Source organism: Cervus canadensis, chromosome 16, assembly GCF_019320065.1.
Source record: "Cervus canadensis isolate Bull #8, Minnesota chromosome 16, ASM1932006v1, whole genome shotgun sequence".
NCBI lineage: Eukaryota > Metazoa > Chordata > Mammalia > Artiodactyla > Cervidae > Cervus > Cervus canadensis.
In genome coordinates, this window is record NC_057401.1 from 9,508,571 (window position 1) to 9,527,726 (window position 19,156).

The 19,156-nt window shown below is 35.9% G+C and overlaps 1 protein-coding gene across 4 annotated transcripts in view; it reads right to left on the minus strand.

Moving 5' to 3' along the window:
* The window catches only part of BDP1 (B double prime 1, subunit of RNA polymerase III transcription initiation factor IIIB), a 78,714-nt gene that overhangs the window by 41,702 nt on the left and 17,856 nt on the right, over positions 1-19,156 (minus strand). For 3 of the 4 annotated variants that reach the window (XM_043489245.1, XM_043489244.1, XM_043489243.1), the window contains exons 10-17: positions 16,776-17,045; positions 15,474-15,621; positions 11,533-11,688; positions 8,857-9,016; positions 7,163-7,239; positions 6,091-6,286; positions 5,031-5,164; positions 157-2,182 (exon numbers count right to left, since the gene is read on the minus strand). In XM_043489245.1, the coding sequence (XP_043345180.1) occupies positions 157-2,182; positions 5,031-5,164; positions 6,091-6,286; positions 7,163-7,239; positions 8,857-9,016; positions 11,533-11,688; positions 15,474-15,621; positions 16,776-17,045 (3,167 nt within the window). The remainder of the gene's footprint in view (positions 1-156; positions 2,183-5,030; positions 5,165-6,090; positions 6,287-7,162; positions 7,240-8,856; positions 9,017-11,532; positions 11,689-15,473; positions 15,622-16,775; positions 17,046-19,156) is intronic. The other variant, XM_043489246.1, reaches the window with a different exon arrangement.

Consider the following 19,156-nt stretch of genomic DNA (forward strand, 5'->3'; position numbering starts at 1 on the left):
AATTTAAAAAAAGAACAGTAACTTTTCCACAATTGAAAAATTTTAGTGATTTTATATGTCACTGGATTTAAGGGTAATGATCCTGGAATTACTTTGATAACTTTTCTCCAAAAAAACTATTCAAAAGATATTTTTAAAGGACAGAAAAATACATACTCTATTACTCAGTGAAGCCACAGTGCTGTCGTCACCACTACTGGTCTGCAAGGAATCTGCCTCAGCTCGACCTGAGGTCCCAGTCTCCTCTGGTTCTTTTTCCCTTAGAGAAATGTCTATTTTTTCTATGTTTTCCAAATCTGCCAGGCTTTCCTCAATCTCTTCTGATCTGCTTTTCATCAAGGAAATTTCTTTTCCAGTGTCTGTCAAATCTGCCTCTATTTCCTCAATGGCAGCCACCTTTCCTGATGCTTTCTCCATCAGGAAAACATCTCTCTGCCCAGTTTCTTCCAAATCAGTCTCTCTTTCCCCTGTGGCACTGATCCCCACTAATACCTTTTTCCCTGGGGAAATTTCTATTCCAGTTTCTTTCAAATCTATCTCCATTTTGTCACCCACTGTTTTGACCTCTGAGGCATTTTCTTGTGTAGATATTTCTCTTCTATCAGTTTCTTCTAGATCTGTCTCTACTTCCTCAGCAGCATCAGGCATCTCTGGTATCTCCTCATTTGGGGAAATTTCTCTTTCAGTTTTTTTCAAACCTGTTTCTACTTCACCAATATCAACTTCCTCTGGGGCATTTTCCTGTAGGGACATTTCTCTTCTTTCAGTCTCTTCCAAATCTGTCTCTCTTTCCTCAGTGGCATCAGTCACCACTGTTATCTCCTCCCTTGGGAAAATCTCTCTTCTGGTTTCTTTCAAATCTGTCTCCGTTTCTGCAATGATATCACTCATTTCTGGTATTTTCTCGCTGGGAGAGATGTCATTTTTTCCCATTCCTTTCAAATCTGTCTCCATTTCTGCAGTGACAACATTCATTTCTGGCATTTTCTCCCTGGGAGAGATGTCATTTTTTCCAGTTCCTTTCAAATCTGTCTCCATTTCTGCAGTGACATCAATCATTTCTGGCATTTTCTCCCTGGGAGAGATGTCATTTTTTCCAGTTTCTTTCAAATCTGTCTCCATTTCCGCAGTGATAACATTTGTTTCTGGTATTTTCTCACTGGAAGAGATCTCATTTTTTTCGGTTTCTTTCAAATCTGTCCCCATTTCTGCAGTGACATTAATCATTTCTGGTACTGTTTCCTTGGGAGAGATGTCCTTTTTTCTGATTTCTTTCAAATTCGTCTCCATTTCTGCAATGACATCACTCATTTCTGGCATTTTCTCCCTGGGAGAGATGTCATTTTTCCCAATTTCTTTCAAATCAGTCTTCATTTCCACAGTGACATCACTCATTTCTGATATTTCCTCCCTGGGAGAGATGTAATTTTTTCCAGTTTCTTTCAAATCTGTCCCCATTTCTGCAGTGACATCAATCATTTCTGGTACTGTCTCCCTGGGAGAGATGTCATTTTTTCCAGTTTCTTTCAAATCTGCCTCCATTTCTGCAATGATATTCATTTCTGGCATTTTCTCCCTGGGAGAGACGTCATTTTTTTCAGTTTCTTTCAAATCTGTCTCCACTTCTGCAATGACATCACTCATTTCTGGCATTTTCTCCCTGGAAGAGATGTCATTTTTTCCAGTTTTTTTCGAATCTGTTTCCATTTCTGCAATGACATCAATCATTTCTGGTATTTTCTCCATGGAAGAGATGTCATTTTTTTCGGTTTCTTTCAAATCAGTCCTCATTTCCTCAGTGACATCAATAATTTTTTCCCTGGGAGAGATGTCATTTTTTTCAGTTTCTTTCAAATCTGTCTCCATTTCTGCAGCGACATCACTCATTTCTGGCATTATATCCCTGGAAGAGATGTCTTTTCTTTCAATTTCTTTTAAATCTGACTCCATTTCCTTAGTAGCATTACTCTCCACAGGTTCCTTCTCCCTTAGTGAGGTTTCCAGTCTTGCAGTTTCACTCAAAGCTTCTGTCATCTCCTCAGAGGCAATTACCTCCTTTGGTACCTCTTCCTTTGAGGAAATTCCTCTTCTTCCAGTTCTCCTTCCTATATTTGGCTTTGGTTTCTGAAATCGAGTCTTTGGAATTTGAACATCTTTATTTGCTCTATTATCCTCCTGAATACTGAAAAAAAAAAAAAAAGAAAAGAAAGAAAACACACACACAATCAAATTTTAAACCAGACTGTCAATTGAAGATGTGATCATTAAGAAATAACTACTGAAAAATCAGGAACTCTCAAATAAAAAAAAAAAAATTAATGAAGCACCAGGACTCTTTGGGCCAAATTTAAAAATTAAAGGAGAGAAAAAAATTCCATTCTTGGAAATTACAGTAAATTTTTAAAATAATTAAATCTATCAATAAGGTCAATGAGTGAAAGTGTGTTAAGTCACTGAGTCGTGTCCAACTCTTTGCAATCCCACAGACTACCGCCCGTCAGACTCCTCTGTCCATGGGATTCTCCAGACAAGAAAACTGGAGTGGGCAGCCATCCCCTTCTCCAGGGGATCTTTCTGACCCAGGGATTGAACCCAGGTGCTTTGCCGATTCTTTACTGTCTGAGTCACCACAGAAGCCCTAGGTCAATTAGAATAATGGCAAATTGGGCCTGAAGAGTCTCTTGCTAATTGTCATCCACATCAGTGTTGGCAAATACCTATTGAGAAAGACTCTTCCATTCTCTACTTGGAGTTAAAACTAATTTGTATCTGCTATGCCTACCTTTTCACCCCTACTATCCTTTATCCAGACACATGCCTGGGTAAGAGTTAAAGAACTCATTTATATGGCCAGAACTAACCAAGATCTCAAATAGCTGGATGGACGTATACTTTGAATAAGATACAGTCTTATGACTAAAAACTAAGTCTACTACCCCTCCTCACTTTTTAGAAACAATTCAAACTGAGATTTCCTGTACAGTCATTTCTCTAAATGCTTGTGATTTCATAATATAAACTGGGAATGAAACAAAAGAGAAAATAAACAACACTTTGCAGTCTGCTGAATGCTACTGGGCACATAACAATCACTACCTACTACAAGTACCTTGTTTTCCAAAAAGGCAGCAGCACACTCTGTCTTGTGCTTTATCATAATAATAGGTGGTAAAACCAATAAAAATGTGTAACTGAATGAAAAACCACCCAGTGACTGGGTACTATTTTGATCTCCCAGACCTTCTCTGGTGTAGACTTCTCTTCTTTCAGTCTCTTCTAAATCGACTTCCTCACTGGCATCAAGCAGCTCCAGTATCTTCTCCCTTGGGGAAATCACTCTTCCAATTTCTTTCAAATCTGTCTCCACCTCACCTACATTATAGCCCTTCTCCGGGGCATCTGCCTGTAGGGATATTTCTCTTTTTTTCAGTCCCTAGACTTTTTTCAACAGTGTCAGGCTATAATTAATATTTGTATCAGAGATTTGTAATAATGCAATTATACAGCCTTCCCAGGTGGCTCAGTGGTAAAGGATCCGCCTGCCAGTGCAGGAGACGCAGATTCAATTCCTGAGTCAGGAAGATCCCCGGAGAAGAAAATGGCAACCCACTCCAGTACTTTTGCCTGGGAAGTCCCACGGACAGAGAAGCCTGGTGGGTTACAGTCCATGGAGTCGCAGAGTCAGGCACAACTTAGCAACTGAAGAGCAGCAGCAATGCAGCTGTAAGTGCAGGGTTCTACCCGGAATCTCTAGGGCGGTGCAGAGCAACAGGCTGGGGGGTGTAGGGAGGGGATACAGAGGGGGTGTAGGGAGGGGATACAGGGAGGGTGTACGGAGGGGATACAGAGGGGGTGTAGGGAGGGGAACAGAGGGGTGGTAGGGGAGGGGATAAGAGGGGTGTACGGACGGATTACAGGAGGGTGTACGGAGGGAACAGAGGGGTGTACGGAGGGGATACAGAGGGGGTGTAGGGAGGGATACAGGGAGGGTTAGGAGGGGATAAGAGGGGGTTGTACGAGGGGATACAGAGGGGGTGTAGGGAGGGGATACAGAGGGGGTGTAGGGAGGGGATACAGAGGGGGTGTAGGGAGGGGATACAGAGGGGGTGTAGGGAGGGGATACAGAGGGGGTGTAGGGAGGGGATACAGAGGGGGTGTACGGAGGGGATACAGAGGGGGTGTACGGAGGGGATACAGAGGGGGTGTAGGGAGGGGATACAGAGGGGGTGTACGGAGGGGATACAGAGAGGGAAGTAAGAAGCAAAGGAATGGAGAAAGATGAGAGGAATAAAGGAATTTTTTTGTCTTCTAACAGAGATCTTTTGAGTAGTTCAGGAAACCTAGCTTTCACTCATAGGTTATGTAGTATTTAAATGGGTTCATATAGCTTTAATAAAGTATACATAGGCCAGACTGTGAATGCAAAGATTGGTAAAATATGAATAACTGCTGAAACTAGATAGTAGGTACACAGGAATCTATTATTCTGTTCTCACTACTTTTGTGCACTGAATATTCCCAAAAGGAAAAAAAATTTTAAAGCATACTAATAGTTCTATTGATCTAGTTTGGTATCCTCCAGAGGGGAAATAACAAATACAGAGAATTTTGGCTGTAAAAAGGTATCAATTTATACATAGAAGTATTACATATGATTTACATATGTGTGATGTGATCAATCTAAGCCTAAAGAAACAAATACTAAAGTAAGTAGCATTTTCACATTTGGATATAGATACATAATTTAATATGCTTGTCAAGTGATATTAATAACTATCCATGTTATTAATAACTCAAGGTCTAATTTGTGATGGGTAAAATTCATCAAAATACAAGTGATAAATCAACATGAAGACAGTGAGATAAACTGCCTTGAAAAGTGAATGTATGTTTGCAAATATTATGTAACTTGATAAACAGGTAACAAATCAATCTGATTTGCTATTGCTATTGTTTTTAAAAAATGCTTGATAACTTCTAAAACTTTACATATAATTCAAATATTATATCATCAATAAGACGATGCTTACCTCAGACATTCATTAACAGCCTTGGGCTCATCTGACTGCACATTTTGAAAGGAACTGTCTCTTTTTCCAGATAGTGATGCAACGTCTTCACACTCAAAATTTTCACATGACTGATCTTCTATCTGTTCAGGAGTCTTAATAAAACAAATACCTTTTTAAAAAAGTTTTAGATTTTAGAATGAAACACCCATTTATAAAAGATTTCATTGAAAAAGATGTACAATTTGAGTACAAGGAAAATGGTAAACATTTCAAAACTGTAAAATGATATTCAAGGGGCACTTTTTTTTCCCCAGGCTGGGCTGTGCAGCTAGCAGATCTTACCCAGGCCCCCAGCAGCAGAAGCACAGAATCCTAACCACTGGATCACCAGGGAATTTCCTAAGAGGCACTTTTTAATGTTTTTTCTTAAGATACAGAAAATTTCATAAGCCACACCTTTTATCTCATCTCAAAGCCCCTATCCTTTGCTTCCCAGTCAGAAAGCAAGTAATCTGTTAAAATTATTCCTTGGGTTCTGTCTTTCTAAATCTTTTGGATTATTATAATCACATTATAGACCTTGGGAATTACTACAAAAGAAAATTTCAATCTCAAACCATACCAATTTTTACTCTTATCACAAAGACCAGTTATTATGTAAATATCTAAAATTTATAATCTTTGTTGTTGGAATATTATAGTAGGGAGCTTTTAACATTCTATTTTGTTTAAGTCAGTGTTAAAATTCAGACACCTACCTATATTTTCGAAAGAGAAGTATAAGCCTGTAATTCCCTTCAAAAGGGAAGTGTAATCACACCTGCTGAGTGATGGGGGAAGAAAGCAAGTCCAAACATGCATAAGGTGAAAGCAGATGATTCATCATATACATGTTTAAAATCCACAGAACTGACAGCTAAGTGTCTTCACAATTAGCAAAGCTTCTGGCTGTGACATATGGGCATTAAATCTGAAGAACAGTGTAGGTAATTGTATAATATTGATGTTTTAAAAAAAGGAGATGAAAGGAGGCTTATGCTTTGTTTAACAAAAAACTGGAGGTCATCAGAGTGCTTACATCTCTGTTGATACAGGATTCATTTTCATTCTTTTCTATACCAGCACCAGGTTTTTCCTGTGATGTAAGAGTTTCATTTCTTTCAGCAGCTTTACCTACATTTGGTTTTGGCCTTTGTAATAAGCCCCACATTAGTCGTGCAGGTCTGAAAGCCTTTGGTTGATCATCTTCCTGCAGACAAGTTTTTTCACTCAAACTACAGTAATTACAAAGGAATAAAATCAATGGTTATTCTGAAGTCACATAATTACTCGTATATCACAGAGAGACTTATTTTCAGTACTCCCTTCTCCCAGGTATAAATAAGTAAACCATTTGGGAATACAAAATAATTCACAAGTGTCAAGAACACTTGCAAAGATACACATACCTCTAATACCTTAACTCTCTAGAACAGACATAGTCCTAGAAGCATGACTATAAAAAAGCACTTTTAAATCAAATTTTCGCCACAAAATTGGAAAAAATCTATACCTGACAAGTATGGAACATTATTACCCACTCAGGACACCACTGTGTAACATACACCTTCAGGGCACTAGATGCAGATTATGGCATAAACATACAGTCCGGAATCCACTGGTTCAGGTTTATACTGGACCAAGACCTATTCTAGTTCTCACTCCATGTTCAATATTCTGTTGTTTTTTTGTTTTTGGCAACACTGAGCAGCATGTAGGATCTTAGATCCCCAACCAGGGATTAAATGTGTGACCCTGCAGTGGAAGCACAGAGCCCAAACCACTGGACTACCAGGGAGTTCCCCTAAATATGCCCTTTTGAAACCCCTTGCTATAAATAAGATTATCCATCAACATACATCTTAACCATTAATTTATCTAACAAGATTTGGTTAACTAGTGGACCCACACCAAAATTTATTTAAGCATATTTATTATGCTTGTAATACCAAGCATAAAGAGCATTATTAAATGTTTCAACAATCCCTACAATTAAAAATGGACTTAATTACACTAGCTGAAAATAAAATTCAGACATTAGCAAGTAAAAAACAAGCCATTACAATCATTCCTAAGAGTTACAATTTTTATTCTATTTCCTAAATACTTACTTAGATACAGTGTCAGGTTCTGGGTTCCCTTTCTCCGTATTCTCCATTCCAGAAATACCATCCTTTTCCATGGGATTCTACAAATTTAATTTTTTATATTTAATATACTTAACATAAAAACTTTATAATAAATAAATAAGTGGAAATAATAAAATTTCTTTTTGTACTTCTAATTATTAGAAGAGAGTTGTTAAAATCATAAACACAGATGAGAACATTTTAAACACATAGTCTCATACATTACTAACAGAAGCACAAATTGATATATCCTTACCAATATCTATCAAGAGCTTTAATAATGTTCATATTCTTTGACCCAGTAATATCATTTCTTAGATGCTATTCTAAGAAAATATAGACAAAGACTTAAGTACAAGGATGGTCACTGGAACATTATGCAAAACAGCAAATACTATAAACTGACAAATATCCAATAATGAATAAACTGTTAAATAAATTTAGTTACACTCACAGATGAAATGTTATAAAATTATGAAGGCATTAAAAATCATGTTTTCAAAAGACATTTAATGATGTGAAAAAATATTTATGAAACATGAAAATACCAAAGTATATAAAACTGAATTAACAATACTACTCAACTTTGTAAAAAAAAAAAGTTGGAAGGATATATCCTGAAACAGTTGGTTGCATGTGGATTAAACAATTAATTTCCATTTTAATTTTTACATAAGTCTGTATTTTCCCAATTTTCTAGAATTTAAAAACATCTTACGAGAATATAATAATATATAATAAAAAGTATGGAAAGATTTCACATAAGAGGAAAAAAGCAAACTAAAATTTAAAGAATTATTTTAGCAAAATTAAAACATTTTTAATAATATAATACTGGCAAAGATATAATGAAGCAAACAGTCATAATGCTTATAGAAATGTAAACAGACTTTTTTGGGGGGGCTACATAGCTTGTGGGTTCTTAATTTCCTGACCTGGGATTGACTCCAGACCCAGGCAGTGAAAGCACTGAGTTCTCACCACTGGACAGCCAGCGAGTTCCTAAGATTCATTTCTTTTTTTGACTGTCAGTTTGATAATACATAACAAGAGCCAAAAATACATTTAAATACTATGGCCCAGTAATTCCTACCATCTCTAGAAATTTATTCTTTGCTATTTACAAAACTGCTTTTACTTATAGAGTTAAAAAAAAATGGAAACAACCTAAACATCAGAGAAATGGTAGGTAAATTAATAATAATATTAATCTGATGCAGCTATTAAAAAGATCAACTAATCCCAAGAGAGTATAAATTAATAGTTTCAGAGAAAAAAGTTTTAAATGTAATATATGTTATAACTAAAAAATATAGAAATGTTTATTTTCATAAAAAGAGAAAATCTATAAAGGAAAGACAGAGGACTATATCTGTGTTTAGAAAAGAGAGTTGTGGGTATAATTTCACTATAGCTGGTTTAAAAAATACGTTTAATAAAAATCTTATATAAGTAAACAAAAGATAGCTTTATTACTACTAAGGATGTTCAAAATGATACATCCGACATTCTAAAGAAAATGTATGAGGCTAGTAGACAATTTATTAATGTGTGAATTTCTTATATCTTGGCTTTATTATCATTTACTTTATAATTAGAAGTTAAACATTTTTATTTCCAACTACTTAAGAAAAAAACTGTATAATTTTAATTTCCATATGCCTCTTACTCCATACCTTTTCAACAGGAGTTTCTTTATGTAAACTCTTGTCCTCTGCATCTGTTTTAGCTCGTGAAAGAACTGATTTCTTCCCAACTGCCCTTGATAAATTGGGTTTAGGTCTCTGGAGTCGTCCTCTTGTCATTGGTTTAACAGTTTCTGTTTGATCAGTTTCCCTAGAAAATTAACATCCTTCAAATTTTACCAACATGCATATTCAAAAGAAATTCTGGAAAATTCTTTAAAAATTCATTTTGAGCTAGAAAAGAACCCTTTTAAGCTTACTTACAATAAAAGTAGCAAAGAAAACTGAACAAAAGAACAATGAAGGATTACTAATTTGTTTTATCAGATATTAACAATACTCAGCATTGATAATTAAAATATTGTGGTACTAATACATGAATAACAGATAACTTTAACAAAAAAAAACCTGAGATAACTTGAAAATACATATGATTTTAGTATACAATAAAGTTAGCATTTCAAAATAGAATGAAATGAACACAAAAGTAATATATCTTTTTAATAAATATTCAATTAAATGGTGATGGGAAAACTAGTAATACTAGGGAATAAAATAAAATACGTTTCATCCCTTGCATTGTACTTGCAATATATTCCAAATGAATCAAAGATTGAAGTGAAACCACAGAGAAAATATGAATGAATTCTTTCGTAAATCTGAAATAGGATAAGCCTTTCTAAAACTTGATTAAAAAATCAGGAACCATAAAAGGAAAAAAAAGAAAAGGAGAAAGAGAGAGAGAAATTTGACAATATAAAAATCAAAAGCTTTTATATGGCCAAAAGATATGTTGTAAGTCAAACTACAAACCAAGGCATGTTTTACAACTCATATTACAAGACTAACCTCTCTAAAATGTAAAGACTGCTTGCAAAATAACACCAATAATAACTCATTAGAAAAAATAATAATAACTCATTAGAAAACTGGACAAAGGGTATGAATTCACAGAAAAAAAAAAATAAAGATAGGTTTGAAATATGAAGAGATGCTCAATTTCACTCCCAATGAGAAACATACTGAATACCAATTAAAAGTAGAGCAAGTAAGCACAAATGTGAAAAGATATTAAGAATCAGACACTCTAAGGGGAATCATATACAAATGTTCATTATTCGAATCTTTTGACTTTTCGTTAGGTACAGAAAATTTTTAAAAAAGCGACTGAAGGGGAAAAAAATAATAGAATTACTTACGCCTGGTCAAAAAGGAGGAAGAGGTAGATTTATCATACTGAGATACTATTTTCTTTTACAATCTATCAAGACTGGCAACAATCCAAGTTTGTAACACTGTTTGTTGGTAAGGGAGACATTTCTTATGTTGTTAGTGGAAATATAAACTAGAAAAACTCCTATGAAGAGCATTTTGGAAGCATCTATTAAAATCACAAATGTATATAAATGTACACACACTCACATACAAATATATCCTTTGGGCTAGCAATTTCATGTTTGAAACTTAACCTATAAATACACTGCACAAAGGTGAAAGGACAGAGGTATAAGTTTCTAAGCACTGCCTGTAAAAACAACATATATAGTCATCAGCAGGGCACAGATAATATAAACTATAATTCATCCATACAACAGAAGAGTATGCAACTATAAAAAGAATAAAGAAGGCCTTTACGTAAAGATATGAGGATATAAGACAAAAACTTGCAAAACAGCTAGTATACTATTCTACCACTGAGTTTTGAAAAGAGTGAAAAAAAAATATGTACTTTGTGTATCTGTATTAGCTTTAATGTCCGTTTTTGGTTTTTTTGGTTATTTGTGTTTTAATCTCTGGAAGAATGTCAGAAATAAGGAACACTGTTTACTTGTTCGGGTAAATGGGGACATTGGTAGAAGAGATACTTCACTAAATAACTTCTTGTACTTTTGAATGTTTGAACCCCAGGAATATATTGCCTATTCCAAAGACTAGTTTCTAATTTTATTGGAAAAAAATAACTCTTGGGAATTACCTGCAGTCCAGTAGTTAGGACTTTGCACTTTCACTGTGGAGGGCACAGGTTAGATCCCTGGCCAGGGAACTTAGATCCCACAAGCCACTCAGTCAAAAACAATTTAAAAAATAAATCAATTTGATTCTCAATATGACCATGCTTTACTGAAAATAAAAATTCATAAACTAAACAAACACCTTTTAAGCCCATCTGAGGAGACAAAAAGGAAATCTGAATTTTTGAGATATCTTTTCAAAGGAAGAGTCTTGCAGTGCTTTTATTGTTTTTACTGAAGGTATTAATTTAACCACTATTTTCACACCAGCAAGCATAACACATAATCTCTCTAAAGTATCAATATCAAAATCTACTACTTTGACAACAGGCATGAAAAATAACTCAGACCAAGTAAAAGTTAAATCTCATAGCAAATATTTACGCTTCCAAATTATTTTAGAATTTCATTGTAAGTTACCACTTTGCTATAACTCCTATCACTACTATATATCAGATAAAAAAGATAATCTTTCTGTAATGAAATACAGAAGTAAAAAATTTTGATGTCTCTCAGTCCACAGTACAATTACATACTAAATGGTCTATAGTACCCTCCTAATCCCTTAAGAAAACAACATTATCATCACTTCTCAATGATAAATTATCAAAATTTTAAACACAAACTTTAAAACCCTACCATGTAAAATACTCACAGTGATTTACTTTTCAGGTCAACATCTCTCTCTTCTGTACAACTACTCTCAGCACACTTCACCTCACACAGTGCTCTAACTCCGCCTTCTGATGAAGGCAAGTCTGAAGTGTTTGATTCTGCAGTCTCAGCTGTTACTGATATGACATCTTGTTGACTATGAAGGAAATGAAAATATATTGGGAAAAGAACCTTTTAGTAATATACATCTTCTACTAATCACTTAAAAGATTTTTTAAAATATACAAAGTCAAAATTGGAAGATGATGCTTCATATCACGGAATAAACAAAACAGGTATTTGGTTTCTCTAAGATCCTTCTTGAACCATGTTATTAAAACACTATACCTTAGGAGACAGCAACAGCCACAGAACAGGGTTAAGTGCTGAAGAAGTTACAAAATGAAAAACTCTTAACTACACGGTGTTCACAAATCAAATGTATGTGTAAAGTTTAGGAATTATTTCTCATTAAAATTTATCATCGGCAGTCCTTCATACAGTACTACCGCGTTACCCAAGAGTCATGGAAATCAAGGACACAGTTGCAATATGCACAAGTTGCAGTTCACAGTACACCACGGAAGGAGAGGACTGCTGTATCATGAAATATTTCAACTAACAATAATATAAATAATGACCAGGTAGTGGCCAGCATTCAATCTCAACACAAATTCACACTTAGCCATGCTTTATTTTTTGCTGCCTTTTCTTTTTTTTTCCTACTGGGTGTTTCTTTTCCCAGTGCTCTTTGTATATTCTTTTTTTGGTTAGATGTTACAGGTAAAACCTCATAATCAGCAGCTTGTATTTTACTTCATGGAGCCTTTTGTCAATAGAAGTATTTAATGTTACTGCAGTTGAATTTATCAATTTTATCCTTTAAACTTTGTACTTTTTATGTCTTAAGAAAACCTTGACATCTCAAAAATATTTCTCTACAGTTTCAGTTTTAAAGATTTGCTTTATATATCTCATCTTTAATCTATGAAAGTTACTGCATAGGGTAAAATAGGGATCTACTATAATTTTTTTCATATCTAAACACCATTTAATGAATGGTTAATTTAATCTTTACCTGCTAATTTTTTTTTTACCATATATATTTCTTTTTCTTCTTATCTATTTTTACTGAAGTACAGCTGATTTATAATATTGTTAATTCCTGTTACTCAGCAAAGTGATCTGGTTACATACACACACATATATTCTTTTTTTACTATTCCTTTCCATTATGGTTTACCACAGGATATGGGAGATAACTGCTAATGCTACCTCTGCTATCTATCAGATTCCTAAATTTCTCTTCCTAGTTTCTACATCCAGTTCCTCTCAACTTGTCCCTTTCCAGTACCACACTTTTGATCTAGCTTTAGAATAAGCTAATACATTTCATCTCCAGAGTTGTTTTCCAAAATTGTCTTTACCATTCATGACCCTTCACTCTTACAGACTTAAGAATTATAGAATCAGCTCACTGTTTTACAAAACCAGTGGGATTTAAACAGTCATCACAGGATTGTTTTCCCCCCTTAAAAAAAGTCATCAGTATCATTTTGTGCATAGTCTATGAAGTTAGTTGTATGTCTGAGGTTAAAACTTAGGTATCTGTCACCCAGCAAGTTAAAGACCTGAGGTCTATGGCTTGTCTTCAAAGAATCTATTAATCTTCTGAATTGTGTGAACAAATTGGCATGTGTGCATACATGTATTTTACATGACAATAAGTGGCTTTCATCAGATTTTTCAGAAAAGGGTATACAGAGACAAATGGATCAGGAAAAACAACCCAGAAATATACCCATGCATATACAATCAAATTATCTTTGACAGGGTGCCAAAACTACACAATAGGAAAAGGATAATCTCTTCAACAAATTATGTTGGGAAAGCTAGAAATACACACACACACACAAGAAACTGGACCTTAATCTTATACACAAAAATTAACTCAACATGTATTAAAGATTTAAAGGTAACATTTTTTCTTCCCCTTTCTCAGCTGTGCCGCACAACTTGTGGGATTTTAGTCCCCGGACTGGGGACTGAACCCAGGTCCACTGCATTAAAGTTAACACCTTACAGGATAAAACTAAAGGAAAACAGGGGGAAAGCTTCGTGAGACTGGTGCTGGCCATGACTTTTCTGACATGACATGAAAGGCACAGGTGAGAAAAGCAAAAACAGACAAGCGGGACCACGTCAAACTAAAAACCTGCACCGCAAAGGAAACAATCAAAAGTCAAAGGCAACCTGCTGAGTGGGAGAAAAGATACGCAAACTATGCATCAGACAAGGGCTTAATATTCAAAACAGAAAAGGAACTTCTACAACTTAGTAACAGAAACAAACAGCTCCATTAAAAAATTGGAAAAGGGTGCTTCCCTGCCAGAAGTTAAGGCTCCGCCCTTCCACTGCAGGGGAAGGGGTTCAATGCCAGGGACCTAAGACCCCACAGGAGGCTGCAAGGTACAACCAAAAGAGAAAGAAATAAAAAAACATTTTTTAAAAAATTGGAAAAGGAATTGAATACACATTTCTCCACAGAAGATATACAAATGGGCAACAAGTATTTAAGCATTTAAAGAGCTCAATATCACAATCATCAGGGAAATACAAATCAAAACCATAAATTATCATCTCACACCTATTAGGAGCTGTTATATTAATTTTTAAAATGTAATTAACTAAAATATATTAATTAAAATATACAGATATTAATTTTTTAAAAATAAAATAATGCAGGCAAGAATGTGGAGAAACTGGAATACTTATGAACTCTGGGTGGAATGTAAAATGCAGCCACAATAAAAACAGTATGTGAAAGAAAGTGAAGTCGCTCAGTCGTGTCCGACCAGGCTTCTCTGTCCATGGGATTCTCCAGGCAAGAATACTGCAGTGGGTTACCATTTTCTTCTCCAGGGGATCTTCCCGACCCAGGGATCGAACCCAGGTCTCGCGCACTGGAGGCAGACGCTTTAACCACTGAGCCACCAGGGAAGCCCAAATGCAGCCACAATAAAAACAGTATGAAGGCGCCTCAAAAAATTTAAAACAGAATTATCATATGATCCAGCAATTCTCCTTCTGAGTATTTATCCAGAAGAACTGAAAACAGATCTCATAGAATTTTCTTCAATTTCATGTTTATTGCAGTATTATTCATAACCAAAAGATGGAAACGCCATAAATATTCACTGACAGACAAACAAATAAAGCAAATGTGATATATACCTACAAAGGAATATTATTTGACCATAAAAACACATCTTGTCATATGCTTTAATATGGATGAACCCTGAAAACATTATGCTAGGTGAAATAAGCTACTCATAAGAGGACAAATATTATGTGATTCCACGTACTTGAAGTATCTAAAGTAACTCACAGAAACAGAAAGTAGAACGGTGGTCAGCAGGGGCCAGAGATGGGGAGGAAACAGAGTCACTGTCAGTAGATAGTTTCAGCCATGCTCACAGCACTGTGCCCATAGTTAACCTCACTGTACATTTTAAAAACTCACTTAGAAGAGGAGATCTCATCTTACGTGCTTTTTACTGAGAGTGAAAACAAACAAAAACTCTCAGCAGGATATATCACATTCAAACAGCTGAAAACCAAAATTAAGAGAAAATATTTATAGAAAATGATAAACCTATGCAAACATTAACCACAAGAAGGCTGTCGTGGCATAGCAAGCATCAGAACAAAGAGCAAGACCAGAACGGTATCACACAAGTGATGCAAGGGTGGTTTCACCAAGGAGATTCAACAATCCTAGAAATGTACGCACCTAACAAAGGAGCTTCAAAAGACATGAAAAAACAAACCAGAACTGAAAAGAGAAATAGGCAAATTCACAATTACAGGTGGAGATTTCACACTCCTCCTTCAGGAACTGTGAGAAGATGGAGACAAAGTGAGTAACCATACAAAAAATACCTTGATGAAAGAACAGGGTCAGTTCTTTTCTCAGCGTCTTCACTAGAGGATAAACCCACAAGGTCATCTGTGTCCTGTACACAGGGAAACTCTTGTTCCTTACTGGCTTCATCTTCATTAATCTCAGGACTTAAAGACAGGCCTTTATCTATTAATATAAAATGCATGTTATTATAAAAATGATAGCAAAAACATTTTAAAAAGCACAAAGGAATTCACATACAACCCTATAAAGTAAGGATTATGAAACTGGCCCAAAGTGCAATTTCTTAATAGTTGAGCTAATTCTCCTTTATCTGTAATATCTTTAATAGTAAGCCACAAAAGAGCATAATATTATGATGCCTATAAACTACACTATGTCACCTATCAGGATTCACTTAAAATCTTGGTGAAGCTGAACCACATAAAATTTAAATTCTACAGAAAAACTGTTCTGGTCTGCTACTTTCTTTTCCTCCTCTCTTTACTTGGTTATCTACTTTAAGTAATCTATATTACTTAGATATAGTTATCTATATATATATGTATTCACATATATAGTAATCTATATATGAACTCTTAAAGAAAGAGACTAAGATGTCCCTTAACTCTTAGCTCTCATTTCCCAGGAACTCGGAAGTGTCAAAATGTCTGCATTCTCGGGAGGTCAACAAAAGAAAACACGGAGTATTTATTTCAGTAGTAATTATTTCAGGAGTATTTATTTCCCAGGTGGCGCTAGTGGTAAAGAAACTGCCTGCAAATGCAGGAGACATAAGAGACACAGGTTCAGTCCAAGACCCAGGAAGATCTCCTGGAAGAATACATGGCAACCCACTCCAGTGTTCCCGCCTGAAGAGCTGCATGGACGGAGGAACCTGGCAGGCTATACAGTCCATAGGGTTGCAAAGACATGGAGCGGCTGAACCTACTTAACACATACACATCCCTTTTATACAAATTAAACAACTTATTTTGGGTTCATAGAGGGGCTCTGTAGAGGTAGGATATGAAAAACCGTGATTTATTAACAGATACAGTACACATTTAACTATATACATGTGACTTGGAACCTTGTTAATATGAGTACCTAAAAGGTAACACTTCTCAAAGATAAAATTTAGAGGAAAAAATTCATTTAACTTCATTTTTTTAAACAATAAACTATTTTTTCTTTAAATTAAAAGGGTTAACACAGTACCGTGAATACAGAACCAATGAATACTCATCATTAGCTGCTATTAATCAGAAGGAGCACAGTTAAGTTATACACATCTTCACAAGTAATATAGGGGCTGTTAAAATACGTAATAAACTTACTTTTGTGTTTTTCTCCTTTAGAAGAGCCTGGCTGAACAGTGGCACTTCCTGAAAGATGCACTTCTTGTTCACTACCTTCACCCTGATTCTTTCTTCTTCTTTTCTTTTGATTTACGTCTAGTTCTAATGCATTCTGTTCTGAATTCTGTTCAGATAAAGTCAGAGACTGCAGTTCTTCCTCAACTGTCTGAGCATCCTTTTGCGACCTTCCTGGGTTTGAAATTTTAGGACTCACAGACTCATCTCGATCATCATTGGCAACTTTTTTCACTGAAAGTAAGAGAAATTGTTATAACTACAAAAACAACCTATAGAAAAATGCTTAAAGGTGGAGAAGATAAATACTTAAGGATGTCTTAGCAAAAATTTAAAGACAACTTAAACTGTGCAATAGAGAATGACTAAGCAAGTTATAATACATTTAAGCTATAGAAATCTAGGCAGTAAATAATGAGGTAGCTTTTATGCAGTAAAGTATAAGATTTCAAAAATTATTGTTGCATTTAAAAAATCAAGTTGCAGAACAATATACACAGTGTCATCTCATTTTTATTTTAAGGAAAACAATCACATATATTCCAAGACACAAAACATATATAGGCATATTACAGAAAAGAGTTACTATACTAACTAAAAGGCTTCCCTGGTGGCTCAGATGGTTAAGAATCTTCCTGCAATGCAGGGGACCTGGGTTCCATCCCTGGGTCAGGAAGATCCCCTGGAGAAGGGAATGACAATCCACTCCAGTATTCCTGCCTGGAGAATCCCATGAACAGAGGAGTCTGAGGGCTACAGTCTACGTGGTCACAAAGAGTTGGACACAACTGAGCGTTTTCCACCTTCATACTAACTCATAATTTACTAATAATTATCCCTAAGAAAGCTGAAGAATTTGACTTGAGGGCAAGGTAAGAGACAGAGTTCAAGAATTTCATTTTCTGTATTCTTTGTTTTTCAATGAACAACCTTATTAGCAAAGATTTTTAAACAGTTTCTAGTGCTTTTCTTTGAAGATATATTAATAGTTAACTATATGAAAAAGGTAAAATAATGGGGACTTCCCTGGTGGCCCAGTGGCGAAGACTTCATGCTCACAATGCAGGGGGCCCAGGTTTGATCCATGATTAGGGAACTAGATCGCACATGCTGCAACTAAAGATCTAAGGAGATCTGAGTGCCACAACTAAAACCCAGCACAGCCAAAAAAATTAATGAATATTTTTTTAAAAAGATAAAATAATAAATTACATTTAAAAAAACAAAAAATAAAATTCAATGTCATTTGTGAAAGTGAAAGTCGCTCAGTCATCTCCGACTCTTTGCAACCCCACGGACTATACGGTTTGTGCAATTCTCCAGGCCAAATACTGGAGTGGGTTCAGTTCAGCTCAGTCATGTCCAACTCTGCAACCCCATGGACTGCAACACTCCAGGCCTCCCTGTCCATCACCAACTCCCAGAGTTTACTCAAACTCATGTCCATTGAGTCAGTGATGCCATCCAACCACCTCATCCTCCGTCGTCCCCTTCTCCTCCCGCCCTCAATCTTTCCCAGCATCAGGGTCTTTTCAAATGAGTCAGTTCTTCGCATCAGGTGCCCAAAGTATCGAAGTTTCAGTTTCAGCATCAGTCCTTACAATGAACATTCAGGACTGATTTCCTTTAGGATGGACTGGTTGGATCGTCTTGCACTGGAATGGGTAGCTTTTCCTTTCTCCAGGGGATCTTTCCAACCCAGGGACTGAACCCAGGTCTCCTGCACTGCAGGCAGAGTCTTTAATCTGAGCCACCAGGAAAGCACCTTTGTTCCCCAACCTGTGATCAAACTCATGCTCCCTGCATTGGAAGGGTGGAGTCTTAAGCACTGGGCCCCCTCACATATCTCATTCCCACGTGATGCTGGGAAATCAAGCACATCCGTGTGGCGCGTGGACGCTTGCCCGTTTCCCCAGACCGTGACCTCTGTGTCTCCCCTCTGCCAGTTTTGCTCTGCATTCTTCCACTATAATGAATCGCAGCTATTTGTACAACATATGCTGAATTCCGTGAGTCTCAGCAAATAATTGAATCTGGGGGTCCTCTTGGGGTCCCCCATCACAGACTCACACAGTCCTGGGTTGAGTCCTGCTGCTGTCACTACTAACACGTTAATACATTAAGAAAAAATAACAGGATCTCTGAGGTTATTTCTGGGTTATTAAAACAAAAGGAAAGGGGGCTGGGATGTACAGCTAACACATAAGGTTCCCTATAGTTCAAAGATCCTTTAAATTATAAGATTATAGCTAAACATTGTCCTCAGATCAAAATTCAAATAGTTAAGAAAATATAAGCCTAAAAATAGAAATACCCACATATAAAAAATTTCCTACCTGGTATAA